The 20,807-nt window shown below is 49.1% G+C and overlaps 1 protein-coding gene across 1 annotated transcript in view; it reads left to right on the top strand.

Annotated features, from left to right (window-relative positions):
• Positions 1-857: 857 nt before the first annotated feature.
• SPAG17 (sperm associated antigen 17) overlaps positions 858-20,807 on the top strand; it is a 1,900,597-nt gene continuing 1,880,647 nt past the window's right edge. The window contains exon 1 of the mRNA XM_086935838.1: positions 858-1,007. Coding sequence (XP_086791964.1) covers positions 906-1,007 — 102 coding nt within the window. The 5' untranslated portion in view covers positions 858-905. The remainder of the gene's footprint in view (positions 1,008-20,807) is intronic.

Raw genomic sequence — 20,807 nt, 5'->3', positions numbered from 1 at the left:
GTGTTCAGATCTGATGTCACTTCATGTGAGGTCATGGTTGAGATGTCACTTCCTGTGATGCCGTGATGTCACGTCACGCACCATTATGTCACTTGCTTACTGCCTAATTTGATTAGTCCCCCCACTTCTTCTTTTAGGACTTGTGCCCTGTTAGTTATTCATTTTTATATAGTGCGGATATCACCCTACGTTGTTAGAACACTTTACAATGGAAAAGGAACATAAGATGCACTAAGATCATTACATAGGAATATTATTTAAGGTGAATGATAATCATGGTATGGGATACAGAATTACATTAGGCAACAAGCATGGTAAAGATAATAAAATATTAGTTACAGCAGTCTCAGCCTTAATGCAGCTGGTAGTTCAATAAGTATTAAAGGTACAATTAAGTGACACGAGGGAGGAGAGGTTGACTACAATGTCTTGTACCTCTATTCTTGTACCTCAATTAAAGTAATCATTTTGGCAAGCATTTCTTTCCAGCAAAGTTGGCAGCACTACCAGCAGGACAGACAAGAATATGTGAGCTGACATAAAGCAAAGGCGCCTTGAACTGTCTCGTTCAGCAGCAAGGCGCGCGGTTAGCGCTCTAGCACTATCTGTGCTCTGCACGCAGTGGAGGCGGGATCAACCGCTGATGGAGTGACAGGAAGACCAATGAGAAAAGTCGTCAAACATACCGGCGAGGTACACAACCGATGGTGAAGAGATGGAGTCAAGGGGTTGGTGGGTGAGATCAAAGGCGGGATCAGAGCCTTGATTGACAGGAACGACACCGAATAGAAAGGCCTGTCGAGAGCCGGCCTTCTGGTTGCCATGGCTCGTTGCCTTGGTTACGGCGTCCAGCCGGCAGTGGACACTGTTGCTGAGCCCGGCGTGCGGTTCCCAGAGCTCCAACCATGGCTCCCAAGAGGCCGAAGAGCGGGCGCTCCTCTGCGGCCCCCCCGGTACGCAGCTCCCGAAACTGGGAGGCTGGACTGCTCGCCGCCCCGCTGGACGAGGTAAGGGGAGCGAGGAGGGAGGCAGAGCCGGGAGGGAGACACCGCTAGACACAGAGAAAGGACTAGAGTGCCAAGCCAAGACTGAGGGTGGTAGACATAGAGAAAGGAAAAGAAGGAAACAGGACTGGGACTAGCAAGAAGGCCATGGACACAGAGATAGGACTAAGGCTCCAACTCCCATGGCAAGGGGGCCATGGACACAGAGATAGGACTAGAGCTTCCACTCCCAGTCCTACAACTGAACCATGTTAAGTAAATTATGCAGCAAGAAAAGTCAAATTATCTGACACGTTTTGAGATGGTATTACTTTATTTTTTGTAATTCTTAAACGTGTTAACACTGGGCATTAGTTGCACCTCATTAGTACAAGTTTAACTCCCAAATATAGCAATTGGCTACGGAAAGGTGACCAGTCAACCTTTGCGAATGACCTTATACTATGCGGCAACATGAATCTATCAATCGCGACTTATACCCCAGTCTAGGAGCCAAGTCTGTGCCCTTTCCTGAAGTCGGAGAGGGTGGGGCGCGGTTTGCAGGTCACGCAATATGATATTTTATTGTGACATATGCAGATTTGTTTTGAGGTCTCACCTGTCAGGTAGGTGAAAGCCTATTGCTTACACTGCAATATTTTAGAACAGAGAAGTGGGAGCTTTAGAATTTTTTTTGGGGGGGGAATGTATTTTGCATATTGACTTCTATTGAAACAGTGGCATTTTTGGGTGAGAGACAACTATAATAAATCAATTTTTGGCTTAAAATATCAGGAGTCACTCGTCTGAATCTAGTCTGTTGGCCTGTATGCATACAGGCCAAAAGACCTGACTCAGGGACTGATTTCGACTTTGGTCGTAAACTCTTCCGACTAAATCGGTTTAAGAATCGTTTCCGACTGAATTGGGTTCTGCGAATCCGATCGACTGATTACAATGCTTCTGAACATCTTTTGGTCAGACTCGCATTGACTTCAATGGAAGTCTGTGTTCCGAACGAGAACACAGGCTCCCATTGACAACAAGCATTTCAATGCAACGGTTTCGCCTTTGGAAAAGTTAGAGCTATTGGCATTGTAAATGACAACATTTGTATTTATGTGTTGGTTTTGAAAACAGATAAATAAATGGCATTGTCATTTACATTGCCAATAGCTTAATCTCTCGCAAATGTGAGACCTATTGTACCCTACGGACGAGCTCTGCAGACAGCAATTACTACCACACACACACACCCAGTGCCACACACACACACACCCAGAGCCACACACACACACACCCAGAGCCAGCCACAAACACCCAGAGCCAGCCACACACACACACAAACCCAGAGCCACACACACACACACACACCCAGAGCCAAACACACACACACCTAGAGCCACACACACACACACACACACACACACACCTAGAGCCACACACACACACACACCCACTCTCCCCGTGCCTAACAAAGCAAGCCCCCACCTCTTCGTGGCACTCTACACTCTCTCTCTTGTATCAACCGGTGGTTCACTTTGGGCATAGAGCCTACTGTTCAGTGAACCAAATAACTACCTTCTGTGTGCACAGGCCCAGTAACACATTGTCCACTGAGGCAAACACGTCTCTAACCCCTGTATGGCGGTGGTGGCACGTTCGTCACAGTCCTGTACCGATGACCATCCCTCACCCCATGAGACAGTGCCCACTGTCCTGGTTCGTCAGTGCCCACTGCCCCTGTGTATACTCTCCGGGTATATGTTGCTCCCTGTAGCGCTGTACACACACTCGCCTCCCTCTTCCTAATACTCCAGTTTAACCCTGTCCCGGTACGTCACTTTAGTGAACTCTCTGCCTGAACTCATCTGACAGCGGCTCCTTACTGTAGTGAGGGTGGGGGCGTCCATGTGGCTGTGCCCCCTGCTACTTCCCGTCCGTGCAGCCGCAGTAAAGTAAATACGGCTAGCCACATGTAAACAAATGTGCACAGTCGCAATGAAACTGAAAGCACAGTAAACCAACTGATTTGCATAGAATCTCGGAGTGTTGCATGGTGCAGCAGACTTGAACTGGGACCCCCAGCTCTCGAGTCAGCAGCCCTGGCTGGTGCACCACATACTCTCCACTCCTGTCTTATTTGTTAGAAAGCTTTTTACTTTTCCCGGACGATGATTTTTGAAAAGCAGCTCCTTATTCATTACTTTGGCAAAACTGAAGCATTATTGCTTAATTTCCTTAGCACTCTGCAGTCACTCTGCACTCCCTAGCACTCCCTAGAACTCTGCAGTCACTCTCCACTCCCTAGCACTCCCAAGTCACTCTCCACTCCCTAGTCACTCTCCACTCCCTAGTCACTCTGCACTCCCTAGCACTCCCTAGTCACTCTGCACTCCCTAGTCCCTCTGCACTCCCTAGCACTCCCTAGCACTCCCTTGCACTCTGCACTCCCTAGCACGCCCTAGCACTCCCTAGTCACTCTGCACTCCCTAGTCACTCTGCACTCCCTAGCACCCCCTAGTAACTCTGCACTCCCTAGCACTCCCTAGCACTCTGCAGTCACTCTGCACTCCATAGCACTCCCTAGTCACTCTCCACTCCCTAGCACCCCCTAGTCACTCTGCACTCCCTAGTCACTCTGCACTCCCTAGCACCCCCTAGCCACTCTGCACTCCCTAGCACTCTGCTGTCACTCTGCAGTCCATAGCACTCCCTAGCAGTCCCTCTGCAGTCACTCTGCAGTCCCTAGCACCCCCTAGCACTCTGCAGTCACTCTGCACTCCCTAGCACTCCCTAGTCACTCTGCACTCCCTAGCACTCTGCAGTCACTCTGCACTCCCTAGCACTCTGCAGTCACTCTCCACTCCCTAGCACTCCCTAGTCACTCTGCACTCCCTAGTCACTCTGCACTCCCTAGCACCCCCTAGTCACTCTGCACTCCCTAGCACTCCCTAGCACTCTGCAGTCACTCTGCAGTCCATAGCACTCCCTAGCAGTCCCTCTGCAGTCACTCTGCAGTCCCTAGCACTCCCTAGCACTCTGCAGTCACTCTGCACTCTCTAGCACTCTGCAGTCACTCTGCACTCCTTAGCACTACCTAGCACTCTGCAGTCACTCTCCACTCCCTAGCACTCCCTAGTCACTCTCCACTCCCTAGCACTCCCTAGTCACTCTGCACTCCCTAGCACTCCCTAGTCACTCTGCACTCCCCCTAGTCACTCGGCACTCCCCCTGGTCACTCGGCACTCCCCCTAGTCACTCTGCACTCCCCCTAGTCACTCTGCACTCCCCCTAGTCACTCTGCACTCCCCCTAGTCACTCTGCACTCCCCCTAGTCACTCTGCACTCCCTAGCACTCTGCACTCCCTAGTCACTCTGCACTCCCTAGTCACTCTGCAGTCCCTAGCACTCCCTAGTCACTCTGCACTCCCTAGTCACTCTGCACTCCCTAGTCACTCTGCACTCCCTAGCACTCCCTAGTCACTCTGCACTCCCTAGGACTCTGCAGTCACTCTGCACTCCCTAGCACTCTGCAGTCACTCTGCAGTCCCTAGCACTCCCTAGTCACTCTGCACTCCCTAACACTCTGCAGTCACTCTGCACTCCCTAGCACTCCCTAACACTCTGCAGTCACTCTGCACTCCCTAGCACTCCCTAACACTCTGCAGTCACTCTGCACTCCCTAGCACTCCCTAGTCACTCTGCACTCCCTAGCACTCACTTGTCACTCTGCACTCCCTAGCACTTCCTAGCACTCCCTAGCACTCTGCAGTCACTCTGCACTCCCTACCACCCCTTACCACTCCCTAGCACTCTGCAGTCACTCTGCACTCCCTAGTCACTCTGCACTCCCTAGTCACTCTGCATTCCCTAGCACTCCCTAGTCACTCTGCACTCCCTAGCACTCTGCAGTCACTCTGCACTCCCTAGCACTCTGCAGTCACTCTGCAGTCCCTAGCACTCCCTAGTCACTCTGCACTCCCTAACACTCTGCAGTCACTCTGCACTCCCTAGCACTCCGTAACACTCTGCAGTCACTCTGCACTCCCTAGCACTCCCTAAAACTCTGCAGTCACTCTGCACTCCCTAGCACTCCCTAGTCACTCTGCACTCCCTAGCACTCACTTGTCTCTCTGCACTCCCTAGCACTTCCTAGCACTCCCTAGTACTCTGCAGTCACTCTGCAGTCTCTAGCACTCCCTAGTCACTCTGCACTCCCTAGCACTCCCTAGTCACTCTGCACTCCCCAGTCACTCTGCACTCCCTAATCATTCTGCACTCCCTAATCACTCTGCACTCACTACTCACCACTCTGCACTCTGCACTCTCTACTCTGCACTCTCTACTTTGCACTCTCTACTCTGCACTCTCTACTCTGCACTCTCTACTCTGCACACTCACTTTGCACTCTGCACTCACACTCTGCACTCACTAGTCTGCACACTCACTCTACACACTCACTCTACACACTCACTCTGCACCCACTCCCTGCACACTCACTCTGCACACTCACTCTGCACACTCACTACTTTAAAGGCACTTGCCGGGGGCGTGGCCAAGATGCCGAGCAGGTAAGATGTGCAGTTCTCGTCTCTCTGCTCCCGTTTGCCCTTTCCTGGCTCCTACGCTGCGGTAAATCCTCCGAAACAATCGATTTTGGGACAGCAAGAGATCTGGGGCCGGTTGAGTGCCAGAGGGACTGGATTACAGGCACCGGCGATCACAGACACCAGGGGAGCGGAGCAGGCTCAGGGGCAGAAAATGGCAGCGCCACCGGGCAGAGCTCGAAAGGCCTGAGCACGGTAGAGCCATCCAGGTGTGCGCAGTGAAGGAATCTGCGGCCCGAGGCTCAGGCATTCGCCGGTGGGCAGCTGAGGCTTCGGATCCCCCGTGAGGAGTCCGACACAGGAGAGAGAGAGAGGGCCTTGGGAAAGACAGAGCCCAGACAGTAACGCACACAGAGGGGCCCGGAAACGCCTGTGAGCGGGGCCGCAAGAGGTGGGATATCCCCACTGCGAACAGAGGTGACTGGGGGCCGAGCTGCCCGGAACACAGCCGCACCACTTCTGCGACCGTACTCGGCTGACGGAGACCTAGAGCGGGACCCAGGGGCCGCCAGATAAGGCCCAGAGAAGAACAAGGGCACAAGTCCTAAAACAAGACTGGGATTGAGGGAGGGCTGTATTATTCTTTTATCACTGTTTTCCACACGCATAACAATTCTGCACAATATCTTTGACCTCACACTCCTTGTTTGGCCACCAGAAAAGTTGCCTCAGCCTCCCTCCAGTGTGTCTGTCATTCGCAATCCAATCCCGCCCACTCACTCACATTCTCTGGTAGAGCAATCATCTTGCTTCCACAAATTAAATACAACTTCAACTCTCCCCCTAAATATCCCGATTCATTCCAACCGCTCCGTCATCGATTTTTTAATCCATCAAGTGAGCGTCCGTCGTGCTTTCCCTTCCAGAACTCTTCTACCTGTGATCATGTGCAGCAGAGGTTTGAGATCCATTCTGACCCTAGTGGGAAGAGCCCCATAGACGGTCCCTAAAATGATTGATTCCCCAGCGGCGGACGGTGGCCTCGTTTGCTGTTATTCTTTCATGGCCTTTCACTTTTGTGCAGCTTTTAGCCCCACATGACTGGCACCTGCAGTGACACACGCTCCCTTGTAGACATTAGAATGGCCCTTTCACGTCTGCAAAGACACTTTCAGGCTCCCCCATAGAAATACACTTCTTTAGGACTCTCATCGGTACAGCCACTTCCACAGCCACTTCCACAAAGGTATCCACAAAGGTATACACATATATTGAAAAAAATTCAGCCAATCCAAAATCGCTCCTTTTTCCCCGGTCGAGGAGTCGCCTCATTTGTCTTCTTAATAATCTTTTTAGGCTTGATACCATTCACAGAAATATCAAACCCCAAAACAGGTTACTTTATCTTTCTGTTCCTGAAGTGTGCTTCTTTATTGTCAATCTACGCCACTCTGCTCCGCTTACAAAATAAGTCCTAGTCAAAGATTTCCTTGAGATGCCTATGCTCTCTCCAACAAGGCTGCTGAGTACTCTGGAGTTTCACCTCATCCTATTTCATTCACCACCTCGCATTTCCAGACTCGTACCTGCTTTCTCCTGATATCACACTTTCGCCATCGTTCATTTCCTATTATTTTCTCCCTGATCTGCATTCTCTTGTCTTCAGCCCGCAGTCATCAGCACGCACAGGCTAGAGAAGGCACCAGAGCATCATTTCACATTAGCAACACCCAGTGGCAGAGCACAGGAGCTTGGCAGCACCCTGAGGGAGGACAGACTGACCGAGGGCTCTAGGGCAACAACTGACTGAAAGATACGCTGGCTCCAAGCACGCTATTAAGGAGCAAAGTGCTAACAAAAAAAGTTCAATAGTTGAGAGTCCACAGAGAAGGCACCTCGAATGGTGGGTCCTTTAGCCTTGTCCTGCAACCAGGGACGCTCAGTTCACCTCTGCCCGTCTATACTCTGCAACTAACAGTGTTTCCCTTGTAGAAAGGAATCTCACCTAAGTTGATTTACTTTAAAAAACAAGCACCTACGAGGACACGGGGGGGCGGGAGAGGACGAGGGGGGCGGGAGAGGACACGAACGGCGGGAGAGGACACGGACGGGGGGAGGGGGGCGGTAGAGGACATGGACGGGGGGAGGGGGCGGGAGAGGACACGGACGGCGGGAGACAACTGACTGAAAGATACGCTGGCTCCAAGCACGCTATTAAGGAGCAAAGTGCTAACAAAAAAAGTTCAATAGTTGAGAGTCCACAGAGAAGGCACCTCGAATGGTGGGTCCTCTAGCCTTGTCCTGCACTCGTCTCTCCGGGTGGGACTTGCGTGGATTGCAGACCTGAAGACACAAACGGGAGTCGGGATAGAGACAAGTCTCTCCTTAAGCATGACTTGCCTAATATGAACTAGTGTGACCTCACACAAGTGTGAACTCAGAGTTTGCTTCCTTGTGCAGCACTCCGTGTGTGCGCCATCTGCAACCAGGGACGCTCAGTTCACCTCTGCCCGTCTATACTCTGCAACTAACAGTGTTTCCCTTGTAGAAAGGAATCTCACCTAAGTTGATTTACTTTAAAAAACAAGCACCTACAAGGACACGGGGGGCGGGAGAGGACACGGACGGCGGGAGAGGACACGGACGGGAGGAGGGGGGCGGGAGAGGACACGAACGGCGGGAGAGGACACGGACGGCGGGAGGGGGGCGGGAGAGGACACGGACGGCGGGAGGGAGGCGGGAACGTGCCGGCAGGATCAAAATTCCACCAATGAGCAGGAAGGCAGGTGCCGGCAATGCCGGACCAGATTCGGGGGCGTTCCCGGCTTTTGGCTGACGTCGCGTGACGTAGCCAAAAGCCAAAAATTCTCGGGAACGCCCCCGAATCTGGTCCGGCATTGACGGACAGGCCCTTCTTCCAATGGCTAGCCTCCATTTATGGAGCTAGCCAATGAAAGACGGAGGCCGTTCCTGTCTCCCGTATATATCTCAATAGGTTTTCGCCTGCGCGAAAAAGATGCGCAGAGCGCATCTTTTCGCCAGGCAAAACCTAAAAAGGGGTGGATGGGGTAAACCTTGCACCTTGTGACGGGCACCTCATGGTGCCTGCCCCCCTGTGAATGGTTGCAAAGAGGGGTCCCTTGGGTAACCCCCACGGGCTCCAACCGGAGGCCTACAGGTGAAAGGGGGCCTGCTACGTGACCCCAAAGTCAGATTCCGACAGCCATTTCGTGTAGTTCAGACCGATTTGGAACAGCTATCAGAATCGGACATCGTAATTGCTCGGTCAGAAACCATGTCCATAGAGCCGTACGATTCAGCTCTGAATGACTCAGGTTAACCTGTTGCCACTCGAACCCAAATCAGACAGCCCAAACGGTTTCCTTGTATCATAATCGGTTGTTCGGAAATGTATTCGATTTGGTCGGAAACATAGGTTCCGAATCCCGTTCGGAGTCTTTCCGAAAGACATAGTATTCGACCTCTCAGACAGGAGACAAATGATTTTCTGAGAAAAATGGGTTCATTTTTATCTCTCCCCCACCTGAAATTGCTTTTACTTCCTTGTATGCCAATGGAAAAAATTAAGTTCCCCCAATGTGTTTTAATAAAAATCTTTTTATCGTCAAAATCTCCCTCTTGCTTGTTTCAAGATGTTGGCGTGCATGCTATTGTGGACTATTCCAAAACCATACGGCAAATGTTGTCCCACTCCATCAGTTGCCTTTGTTGTCACTCAATGTGCCAAGTGTCTGTATTTTTTTTATTGTCATGACCAGTATTTTAATGTTCCATCTGGTACAAACAAAATTATCTGAAGCCCTTATTGTTCCCCTTATTAGTACGTATTTAAAATAGTAATTACAAGAAAAAAACAATTTAACTTACTCTAGAGCAGCCTTGCTGACCTCATACTGATAAATAAAGTAAACAAAGGCAGAACGGTTCCGTTAAAAAATAAAAACAAAAAATATTATTTAAAAGTATTCTGTCCGGACCATGTAGAAACTTAAAATGTGAACAAATGGCTGGTATTTGCTTGGGGAAAGGTAGCTTTCCTTGTTCCATCGTGTTTGTCTCTCTCCTGGAGCGTAGCTCTTGCTATCATCTTTTTGATTGGATTACTTGTGCTTTTCTATGGTTAAGTTTGAGCGAATTGCCTTTTTTTTCCAGCACTCTTTTTTCAAGCAGCCTCAGACACCTCTGAGTACGGGAAGGCCAACTGGGTGTCGTCAGCATAAGAGATTGCCGTGACGCCCCAGTTAGCAATCAGCGTGAAAAGCGGGGCCAGATAAATATTAAAAAGCAGCAGGCTGAGTGCCGAGCCCTGCGGGACCCCGCAACTCAGTCTCCTAGGTTTAGAGGAAAAGGCGCCCAGCGCCACCTTCTGAGATCTGTTAGACAGATACGAGTCTAGCCACCCGAGCGCCTGATCCTGAAGGCCAATCTCCGTCAGTCGCTGCACGGTATCAAAGGCGACCGATAGATCCAGGAGCACCAGCATAGCCGAGGCCCCTGAATCCAATGACCACCTGACTGATTCGGCCACCTCGATCAGGGCGGTTTCGGTACTGAAACCGGGTCTAAAGCCCGATTGTGTTTCATGCAGAATTTTGTGGTCTTACGTACATTTTTTCAATTGCCGCTGAATCAATTTCTCTAACATTTTACCCGGTGCTGCCAATAATGAAATTGCGCGAAGGTTGCTAAGGTCCTCTGGATCACCGGTCGGTTTTATTTTCAGTGGGAGAAGAGTAGCATGCTTCCAACACTCCGGGAACACCCCCGAAGAAATGGACGTATTCCAGATGTGCTGGAGAGTGGGCGCAATTGATTCCGCCATCAGACTCCAGAGCTTTGGAGGACAGGGGTCATCTGGCGACCCTGATTTACATCGCTTTAATTCCTGCATGATTGAGGCCATCGACACAGGCTGAAATTGGCATAAGGTCGCTGGGGATACGCTAGCTACTGCTGTATCAGCCTTTACAGTAGGGCTAGGCGGGCCAAAAGTATCATACACTTTCTTAATTATATTGTCAAAAAATTCTGAGATACTATCACAGAGTGCTTCCGACGGGGTAACCTCCGTCTCAATGCAACTCGGTTTAAAAAGAGTGCACTTCTTTTATTGATTTATGAAGATTCCGGATGACCGCTCTATATTGAACCCTCGCCGGGTCGCAGTAGTTCGCCCTCCAAATCCGCTCTAGCCTCTTGCAGGCTGATTTTTCCGCCCTAAGTTCCATTGAAAACCAGGGAGCCGAGGGGGATTCCCTTCGTGACATTGCCTGTTTGGCTGGCGCAATAGACGACACGATGTCACGTATCCATTGGCTCATCGCCTGAGCATCCCTGTTAGCGTTAGATGTTAGAGCCAGGGGATTGCGAGCCAGGTCTGGGCCCATAGTTTTCGGGAGCAATTTTTAGGTCTCGGCTTAGAGACGCGCGAAGCGCGTTCTCGGCAGAGAACTATAGCAATCGTTTCAGCTGCCAAAGGGAGACAAGAGCTGAGCACACGCCCAGCATTCTGAATGGGAGAGGGAGCGACAAGAGCTGGCCACGCGCGGATTTGGTCGCGCACACGCTCACGGCGACGGCGTCTCGTGCGCTCCCACCGCGCTTTCAGTTTCGCCGCCGCCGTGAAGATCCTCATCCACTGCACACGCTCCCCATGGCTTCCTCGTCATCGCCGCCACTGTGAAGATCCTCAGCCACTGCACACGCTCCCCATGGCTTCTTCGTCATCACCGCCGCCGTGAAGATCCTCAGCCACTGCACACGCTCCCCATGGCTTCCTCGTCATCGCCGCCGCCGTGAAGATCCTTAGCCACTGCACATACGGTCTGATATTTTTAGAAGTGCGTGTGCGCGTCTGCGTGCCGGAGCTTATGTGCTTGTCAGCGCTCGCCGCATGCAAATGCCCCCGCCTGCAACATGTCACTCATGTGCTCACCTTCCCCAGGATTTGTGTACTGCCCTCATATCTCGCGGAAGTGCAGGATGCCTCGAGCTCGGCACTTGTTCATCCAGCACCTTTTGTTGCCTTTTTGCTTTGGCCACCGGCTCAAGGACATGCTAAGTAAAACCGCAAAATAAACAAATATCACGCTGACCAGTGTCTAGCTCTGACATGCAAGGGGTGGTAAACAGCAGAAACTAGGGTGCCCTGCCTTGTGGAGGTGTTCAATGCATGGGCCGTATGGTATTGAAGTGATCCTAACAACCTTAACAGTACCTGCCAGTTTATTCTTCGTTCTAAAATCTGTTCATGAAGCTTTCAAAATAAAGGAAAGGGAAAAACTACAAATCCCTCAATGCACCTGGTTGCTTTTGGACTTCAGATCTGTTTTGTAACTTACCTTTGGGCTAGTGTTGTAACTCAGGTAGTTGAGCGTGGTTGAGAAATGGAGGCCTGGGTTTGCACAGTTATACCGTGCAGCGCTGCATAACCCAGACCAGTTTGTCTTCATTAATAGGGCATGCGGGGAGAATTCTTAGAAATGTGTTTTCCTGCTGTACAGGGAGGTGACTGAGTACAGTACTGCTCTGCGGAAGTGGGTGGAGTTTCCCTCCTGGCCTCTCCGCGCCCTGTCCCTTACTTATTGTTTTTGGTGGCGAGTACAGCCAGGACAGAAGTCTATTTACATCTCTGCGTCCGCCTCCTCAGTCCTCGCGCCTCCATTCTCTTCAGCTGCTTCCCTAGGACAGTCTAAGGGGCAGGGCTCCTCCTTAACTCACACACACTACCTCCCCTGCTCGGAACTCAGTTCGGGATCTGCTCTCGGCCCCGGCAGGACCGGTGGAGAGTGGGCATTACCTTACACTAGGAGAGGAGGTGAAAGTGATACCTCTCCCCCCTGTCTCCCCCCTCACCTCTGTCTCTCCTCACCTCTACTTATGACTCCCTTCCACCTCTGTCTCACCTCACCCTCCACCTTGGTCTCTCCTCACCCTCCACCTTGGTCTCTCCTCACCCTCCACCTTGGTCTCTCCTCACCCTCCACCTTTCTCTCCTCACCCTCCACCCCTGTCTCTCTTCACCCTCCACTCCTGTCTCACCTCACCATCCACCTTGGTCTCACCTCACCATCCACCTTGGTCTCACCTCACCCTCCACCATGGTCTCTCCTCACCCTCCACCCCTGTCTCTCCTCACCCTCCACCCCTGTCTCACCTCACCCTCCACCTGTCTCTCTCCTCACCCTCCACCTCACCTCTCCCATTGCACCCTTTTCCCAAAAGCAAGCACCTCCTCTTGGCATCCATTCACTGTCCTTGGCGAGCCCCCAGCCCCGCCTCCCCCGACCTCTTCTCCATCCTACCCAGGCCCGGCTCCAGGAATTATTATTTGGGTGGGCCAAGGGTGCAATCGGGTGGGCCACTGCGGGCCCGATTTGTTTTATATATGTCTAGCCAGGCCTTCTTCTGGGCCTTCCTTTATCTCTTCTTAGTCTTACTAAGCCCAGTAAAATGCACTCTTTTACAAATCTCTTTCTAACTGATATCACTCTCAAAAAGTGTTTTTTCCATGTAATGGCCTGTCCCTTTGATGGGAAGAGGAGGTTTCTGAGTTGGGTGTATCAGGCATGTGACAATACTCGTGCTCCCTCTGTCTGAGCCTTCAGGGAGAATCCCTCCAACTGACCCCTGACTCTGCAGCGCTTTCCCTTACAGGCTTGATTATCCACTTTTCTACCACCCTTTTCCAGTGCATATTACCTCACAGTTGACCTTGGTCCACAGCCCCATACAGCCACCATCTGATTACACTTTCATTATTCCCAGTAAAAACATTAATAAAATCACCTCCAAACTTGAAACATTGAATATAGCAGTAAATATAATTAGCACACACTTTAAAGTATGTTCCACAGTTGCCATAATGACCAGACTGCTAATTAAATAAACACGCATTTGCAATGTAATTTCTCTCACATTTGCAAGAGTTTAAGCTATTGGCATTGTAAATGACATGCCTTTTATTTATGTTTTAAAAACCAACACATAAATAAAATGCTTTGTCATTTACAATGTCAATAGCTCAAACTCTAACAAATGTGAGACCTATTGCATTGCAAAGTGCTTGTTTTAAATCTTGCGCCTCTTCTGGCCATGACGCTCCCTCCTCCCTGCGGGTTACAGAGTCTACTGTGCCTTTTATTGAAGGGCAGATACTTCAACTCGGACTACATGCGCACCATATAAAAGAAAATAAGCATTTCCGCAGTGAGAACCCTCTGGCTGCCCTTCAGACAGAACCTGTCTGCCACCCGTTCACAGCCAGCACTTAAAAAGGCACGCCCTCTGTGCAGGCTTCCAGCACATAGGCCATGCACTGAATGAACATGACTGCCCCTATGTCTTCCCCGCATGTCCACATCAGTGGTCCGACCTTCCATTGGTTGTGAAGGGATTGTTGGGTGTAAAGTGATAGGTGCTGGACTGAAAGTGTCTGTGTAAAAAAAATACAAATCAATGTTTTTAATATGTGTTATCAATTGCATGAGTTTGTAAAAAGTCAAAAGTTATTTGTTTTTATGTATATTTTTGTATGTTTGTTTGTACCTGTAGGGGACAGGGGTGCAGTAATTCTTATATTTATTTTAAATTGAAATGTCCCTTTTGAAGGATGTTGGTTTGAATGGGGAGTGCTGCCTAGAAGGATTTAGGCAAGCGCCACGGTATTGTTTCACATTGTAACTCATTCTCAGGGGACGACCATACAGGACTAGGTCATCTGTGATTACACATCACCACGAATTCACAGTGCCCATTTCAAACTCAGAGGTATGAAAGGCAAAGCTGGTCCAGTATGAATGTCCGTCTAAGCTTAATGTTGCATAAAGCAGCAGCAGGTGCATTGACACGATGACCTAAACTGCCTCGCATTGTATCCCATTAAGTCCACTGCATTGTATGGTTTCACCTAAGCCTCGACTTTCTTTTGTTATACAAATCTCACCACTTTGAACCCCATTTACTACGTAAACAGCCTCTTCGTGTTGATTGTCAGGAGGGAACTTTTGAATTTGCTGAGGAGACCCTACCTGGGACGCCGTCATCTGTCTTCGCCTCTGCAGCTACGACTGGCCGCACCCGCTTCGCGAGTGCCGCTGCGCTGCACGGCTTGTGAATCGCCGCCGAGAAACCTTGAGTGTGCCTGGGGTGAGAGGCTCTAACATCACAGGGGTGATGCGCTGCAGGGACTCGCTTTCCCAGGAGTCCCTGCCTGACCTCTGTCAGCTGGTCTGCGCCCCCTGCTAGCCCCGCCCCTTGGACGCCTTTGAAACTCAATATAACTGCGCTAGTCGCTCCAAGCCCGGGCAAAGGGCGGGCCCTCTACAGCCCTCAGAGGCCAGAAGAGGTCGGCTGGGCCACCCCCCTAACTTTTCCTTCCTGCATCACACTAGGTATTTATACAACCTGACAAGTAAACGGCTACCCGAGCTTCCCACGTTGTGACTGATTGGTGTCTAAGCATGAGGAAGGTAACTAAAAGCTCCAGGATGCCCACCTTAAGATCCAGTACCAAACAGAAGGTGGACACCCCACAATCAGTACCTACACTCACAGCGATTGACAAAATGCTACAGCAGACAATAGGGGTTGTAGCCACTGCAATAGCAAATACAGAAAGGAGGATGTCCCTACCACCGATGACAATCATCCAAGATACACAAGAAGCAGCAACTGATCTCTCAGTAGTCACTTTAGATGCTACAGACGACCCAGACACAAGCCTTGGTGTTACTTCCTCCTTCGCCGAGCTCCCGTGTGCTAAGGCCCCTACTGAGAGCAATAGGGATACAGTGAATACCCGGACCAATTTAAGCACCTTGTGCGCCACAGAAAAGGCGATTTCAAGTAATACTAAGGTAAAAAGATGTAGAGAAGGTCAAACACAGGAAAAAAAAGGGACAAAACAATACAACAAATCACAATTTAGTAGCACCTATAACTACCTCTACACCAGGAATACCCTGCTGGGGGGCAAACATGGTAGCCAATCTTAAGGCAGACCTAGAAGATACGATCAGTGCTCTGATTAAACCCCTTATGTCAAAAATTGACAGATTAACATCCCTAATAAACAACAAGGGGGTGGGCCTCACCAGGCAATTGGGACATGACGGCACATTATCCAAAGCGGGACAAGAAGGGGGTATGGTTATCAAGACACCAAAAGATAAGGCAGTACCAGTTAATGAACTTACTGCAAACAGACCAAAGAAAATCAGTCAAATGAACACCCCAATAGTAGAAAAAGCCCCTATACCCCCTAACTCCTGTACCTCTAGTGCCACCCCACAGGTCCAAATAAAACAAGGCAAAGGAACCCTCCGAGACTCAAATGACAAAACAGGCCAAACCCTAAAAGAAAGGACCATCACAAACCCCCCTCCAGTAAAAAATGTACCTGAAAAAATAGGATCGACTTGATTCCAGACAATCAACCTCCCACCTGAAGCCTTGCCCTTTGTGGTTGTATTGACAGGAGTTCCACCCCTGAAAGAGGGAAAAAGGGAAACACACTTCGAACTAAAAAATAAATGTGTGCAATGGCTACAGGTAAATGGACGCCTACCTCTAAATATCTGTGGCGAAATACTTACAGTAAGAAGAGGCGAGTGGATTGGGAGAGGAATAAAAACAATAGCAGGGGACATAATAACAGTTAATTTCAGAGACATTGCTGCAGTGAATTATTTATGCAATGCAACCCCCAGTAGATCTCACACACAAATCCACCCTTTACATTTATTATATTTTTACCCGAATATACCCCAAAGACCAATGCAGGCAAATAGAACACCCATGAGTAGGGTTCAACAGCTAGAACCACGGCATGGATTTCTCCAATGGCAAATTCCTTGCCAAGGCACCCCAGCCTATGACCCTTTTCTATCTCAGCATGTGCACTGGAACAGGTTCAGTGCCCTGGAAGAGGTGGACTGACTTGTATTGTAGGAAACCAGTATTTTACATCCCATGAAGAGATTAGAGGAGGAAGGGATTACTGGGATAGGAATTCGTACACCAAGTACCCTAGAACATAGCGGTGGTAGGGGGGCTAGTATAAGGAATCTGAAAACAAAAAAAGGGGGAATAAAAACAACAGAGCAATTAGACCAAAAGATCTCGCCCGTTCGAATTAGGCGGAACAGTGAAATTATACTTGAACCCCGCACCAATATAATAACAATAGGGGAAGTCAAGGAAGTGCATTCACTAAGGGAACCAAAGGGGTTTCCCTTGGGGGATAACCAGGATAGCCTCCGAATCATATCTTGGAATATTGCAGGACTGGCAGCCAAATATGAATCCCAGGAATGGCGGAAGTACATAAACAACTTCCAAATCATATGCCTGCAAGAGACACGGACTGACCCAAATCTGTATAGCATAGAGGGGTATAAATGCTTTTCTGTCCCGGCCACAAAATCACCATCGGGGAGAGCGATTGGGGGATTAATAATGTATGTAGGCCTTCTTATTCAAGGGACCTGGTTTAATTATAACTGGGATTCACGAAACATACAAGCGGTAGGGTATCGCTTTAAAAGGCTCAACCTCCTTTTACTAAATTGGTACAATGCTGTAGGCACGATGGGAAAGGGGACCGTTACAAAAGAACTGGATTCCCGTTTAGACAAGCAGGATTTATTAAATAAGACACCAAACCCCCCCAGTATAATACTTATGGGGGATTTTAATTGCCACCTTTGCGAGAACCTAAGACCATTGAATAAGGATTGGGCGCGATGCACCGTATCAAAAGGTCCACATTTTGCACACACAATAGAGGGATGGGATTTAGAGAAGCTAACAAAAAGGCACAATCTGGTCCATACCATGGACCTGATAGAGCTAGGCAGAAATGGAGACCCTAACCCAACATTCAAAGGCAGAGGCTGCCATTCGTACATTGACTTCATTTTGGTTTCACCTCTCATAAAGAGAAGTATCAGCAGCATGGCCATAGACACAAGCATTTTTAGCGATCACAACCCTCTGATCTTAGTATCAAAAGGCTTTAATTTAAAAAATTCTCCACACAAATCAGATATTATAGAAAAGGCAGTGGACCAGGGGAGGAGGATTAAGTGGGCCAAGATAGATGGAGATAAATTCTACAGAAGATTAATAACAGAAGGGCAAAACGCTATAAATACATGCCTTGATCCCAGCATGGGGGGAGCAACAGTGGTCAGTGCATTTGAAGAAATCGCACGCCATGTAGATAATCTACTAAAGACCTCCAAAGACCGTAAAGTAGCCCCTACCCTGCGTTGGTTCGACTCAGACTGTACTAAGGCGCACCAAAAACCTTAAACTCAGCCTCCAGTCTCGCCCCAGGGATAACCTTAAAATTGCACAGTACAGATTAGAATACAAAAAAGCCCTGAAATCCCGTAAAAAGAGCTTACAAATACAAGCGTGGGAGGACTTAAGGGAGGCGGCAGAAAGGTGAGCTATTTCGGGATTCTGGAAAGTCATTAATACCCCATGTTTCCAGGACCCAGGAGTACCCAAAATAATAAATACCATTTTACCAGAGCAATGGCAGACACATTTCCAGAGCCTCTATAACCATACAGGACAACTAACCCAGGGTGAAGGACCAAGGCTAAATCCAACTACACAATTGGACTTTTCCCTGGCAGAAGTGGAACTGGCAATAGCAGGACTGAGCAAGAACAAAGCACCCGTCCCTGATGGTATACCCCCCGACCTCTACCTGAGCAATATAGATCTGTGGGCTCCACTGCTCACGAGGGTTCTGAACGAGGCAGTGGTGGCAGGGCTACCTCGTTCCTGGTCAACGGCAACCATAGTCTCGATTTATAAAAAAGGGAATCGTGATGACCCACAAGGTTACCGTCCTATATCCCTCATAGACGTGACGGCCAAGGTACTGGGCCGTGTTATTCTAAATTGTTTGCAGGAATGGGCGGAGGAGAACCAGGTCCTGACAGACATGCAATATGGGTTCAGGGAGGGCAGATCTACCACCGATCAATGCTTGAATCTCTACCTCCTGACAGCCAAATATACCATCGCTGGCAAGGGGGCTATATACATGAGGTTCATGGACCTCGTGGCCATTGACCTTTGACCGTGTAAATAGAGAAAAACTTTGGACCCTATTGTTAAACTTAGGAGTGGAACAAACACTGGTAGACCTCCTAAAAGCCTATACTGGAACACTTCCGCAACAGTTCGATACAACCAAGAGGGAAGCAGGACTGAGCCCTTTTTATGTACGAGTGGAGTGAGGCAGGGTTGCATCTTGGCGCCTTTTCTGTTCTCTATATACATTAATCTCCTGGACAAAGAACTACTCAAATTGCATGTGGACTCACCCCAAAAAGGACACCGAGCGGTGCCCGTATTACTCTACGCGGATGATGCGGTGTTGTTAGCCAGAACACCCCTGGGGCTTCAGAAGCTGATTGATGGCTTTGTCGATTTCATGGCTAAACTTGACCTATCGGCAAATCTTATGTCATGTCAGCAGGAGTCAAAGAAAAAGGGAAGTTTACCTATAAAATTGGGTCAGACAAGATTGGACAGGTTAAGACTTTCTCGTACCTTGCTGTACTGTTCGACGAGCAGTTAAAATTTAAACCCTTGACGGACAAACACACAGCGAAACTGGTGGCATCATCGGGGCCATCATGGGTTACGGGAGAAGACTTGGCAGATGGTCTCCAGAGCAAATGTTAAACCTGTATAGATCGGTATGTTGTGCCAAGGTCACCTACGGAGCAGAAGTATGGGGTTTTATAGATAAACAATTGCAGCAGATTCAGGTGGAAGAAAAAAAGTTCTTTAAAAGAATCTTGAAATTGCCACAGAGTACCCCGGCCTATATCATCCATGAGGAAGTAGGGGAGCCCTACATTGAAGATCGTATCAAAATTAGACCCCTTCTCGCCTGGATTAAAATCTGGATTAATCCAGAAGCGGACCTCACAAGACAAATCCTAAAAGACTGTTTGAAACGTGACAGAGGGGGCTATATTCCATGGCTGAAGTATGTAAAGGATTCTCTTGAGGCAATCGGCTGCAAAAGGGCCGAGGTGGAAAGGTGTAAACCTACTGTTTTATCCTACTCCTTATTGACAAAGAAACAAGGAATGGAACCATACCTCACTGTGATGCATAACGCCCAGGACCGATTCTATATGACCCGGTTTATACTAAATATGCTACATCATTTACTTGCCGTCCCCTCTGGATTCAGTCTAACACTGGAGGCGAAGGGTACCTGCGGCTGTGACACTAGGTCTCCGCAGGATACCCTTCACTTTGTTCTGCTATGTCCCTTTTACTCTGTTCCCAGACGTAAGTTCTTAGTAGGGATCCTGAAAGAAACTAAACTTAGACAAGCAAAAATGGCCCTGAGGTTTCTCCAGGAAGCCTCAGATGCTCATACGTTGTTTTGTACAGTAAATTTTATCAGGGTGGCAATGCGGTTAAGGAACACCAGAGAAATAACCGACTGTAATGCTCCTTAAACAGAGACCTAAGTATGGAAATTTCCCCTTTTTCTTTGTAAATGATATGAATTTTAGGTTATTTTTTAAAAACTCATTTTTAAACTCGTTTTTATATATATAAAAAAAGTATGTATTGTTTATGTGCTTTTATGGTGTCTTTTTAAGTGCCGAATAAAGATGTTAATTGAATTGATTGTCAGGAGGGAGGAAGTAGGGGGAGGAACGTATAGAGTCTCTGTGACAAAGGCAGTTTCCCATTGAGCTATCCACATAAAATTCTGTTTATCTGCATTTGAAAACTACCTACAGAAAAAATGATTGCTCTCCAGCAGGATCATAAATCACCAGAGTTATCAGGACATTATCGTTGTGTATCGTTGGCAGAATCACTGTGAGGGCCCAGGCTCTTGTTTGGGTGGGCCAGGCTCAAGTTTGGGTGGGCCTGGCCACCGGGCCCCGCCTCTAGAACCAGGCCTGATCCTACCCCCCCTCCATTGCACCCTTTCCCAAAAGCAAGCGCCTCCTCTTGGCATCCATTCACTGTCCTTGGCGAGCCCCCAACCCCGCCTCCCCCGAAGGCGACTCTGCCGCTGCTGACCTCTCCTCCATCCTACCCCCCTCCATTGCACCCTTTCCCAAAAGCAAGCGCCTCCTCTTGGTGAGTCCCGCATAAAGCACATTTTCTGCATCGAGTATTAAGCCGCCCCTCCGCCGCCTTTACATACAATTGTATCTCTCGCAGAAGCAACACCTGTTGCACTTCAAGA

Source organism: Lissotriton vulgaris, chromosome 8 (assembly GCF_964263255.1).
Source record: "Lissotriton vulgaris chromosome 8, aLisVul1.2, whole genome shotgun sequence".
In the NCBI taxonomy this organism is placed as follows: domain Eukaryota; kingdom Metazoa; phylum Chordata; class Amphibia; order Caudata; family Salamandridae; genus Lissotriton; species Lissotriton vulgaris.
The sequence above is the reverse complement of the archived record's forward strand: the minus strand, read 5'-3'. Positions and strand labels throughout refer to the sequence as shown.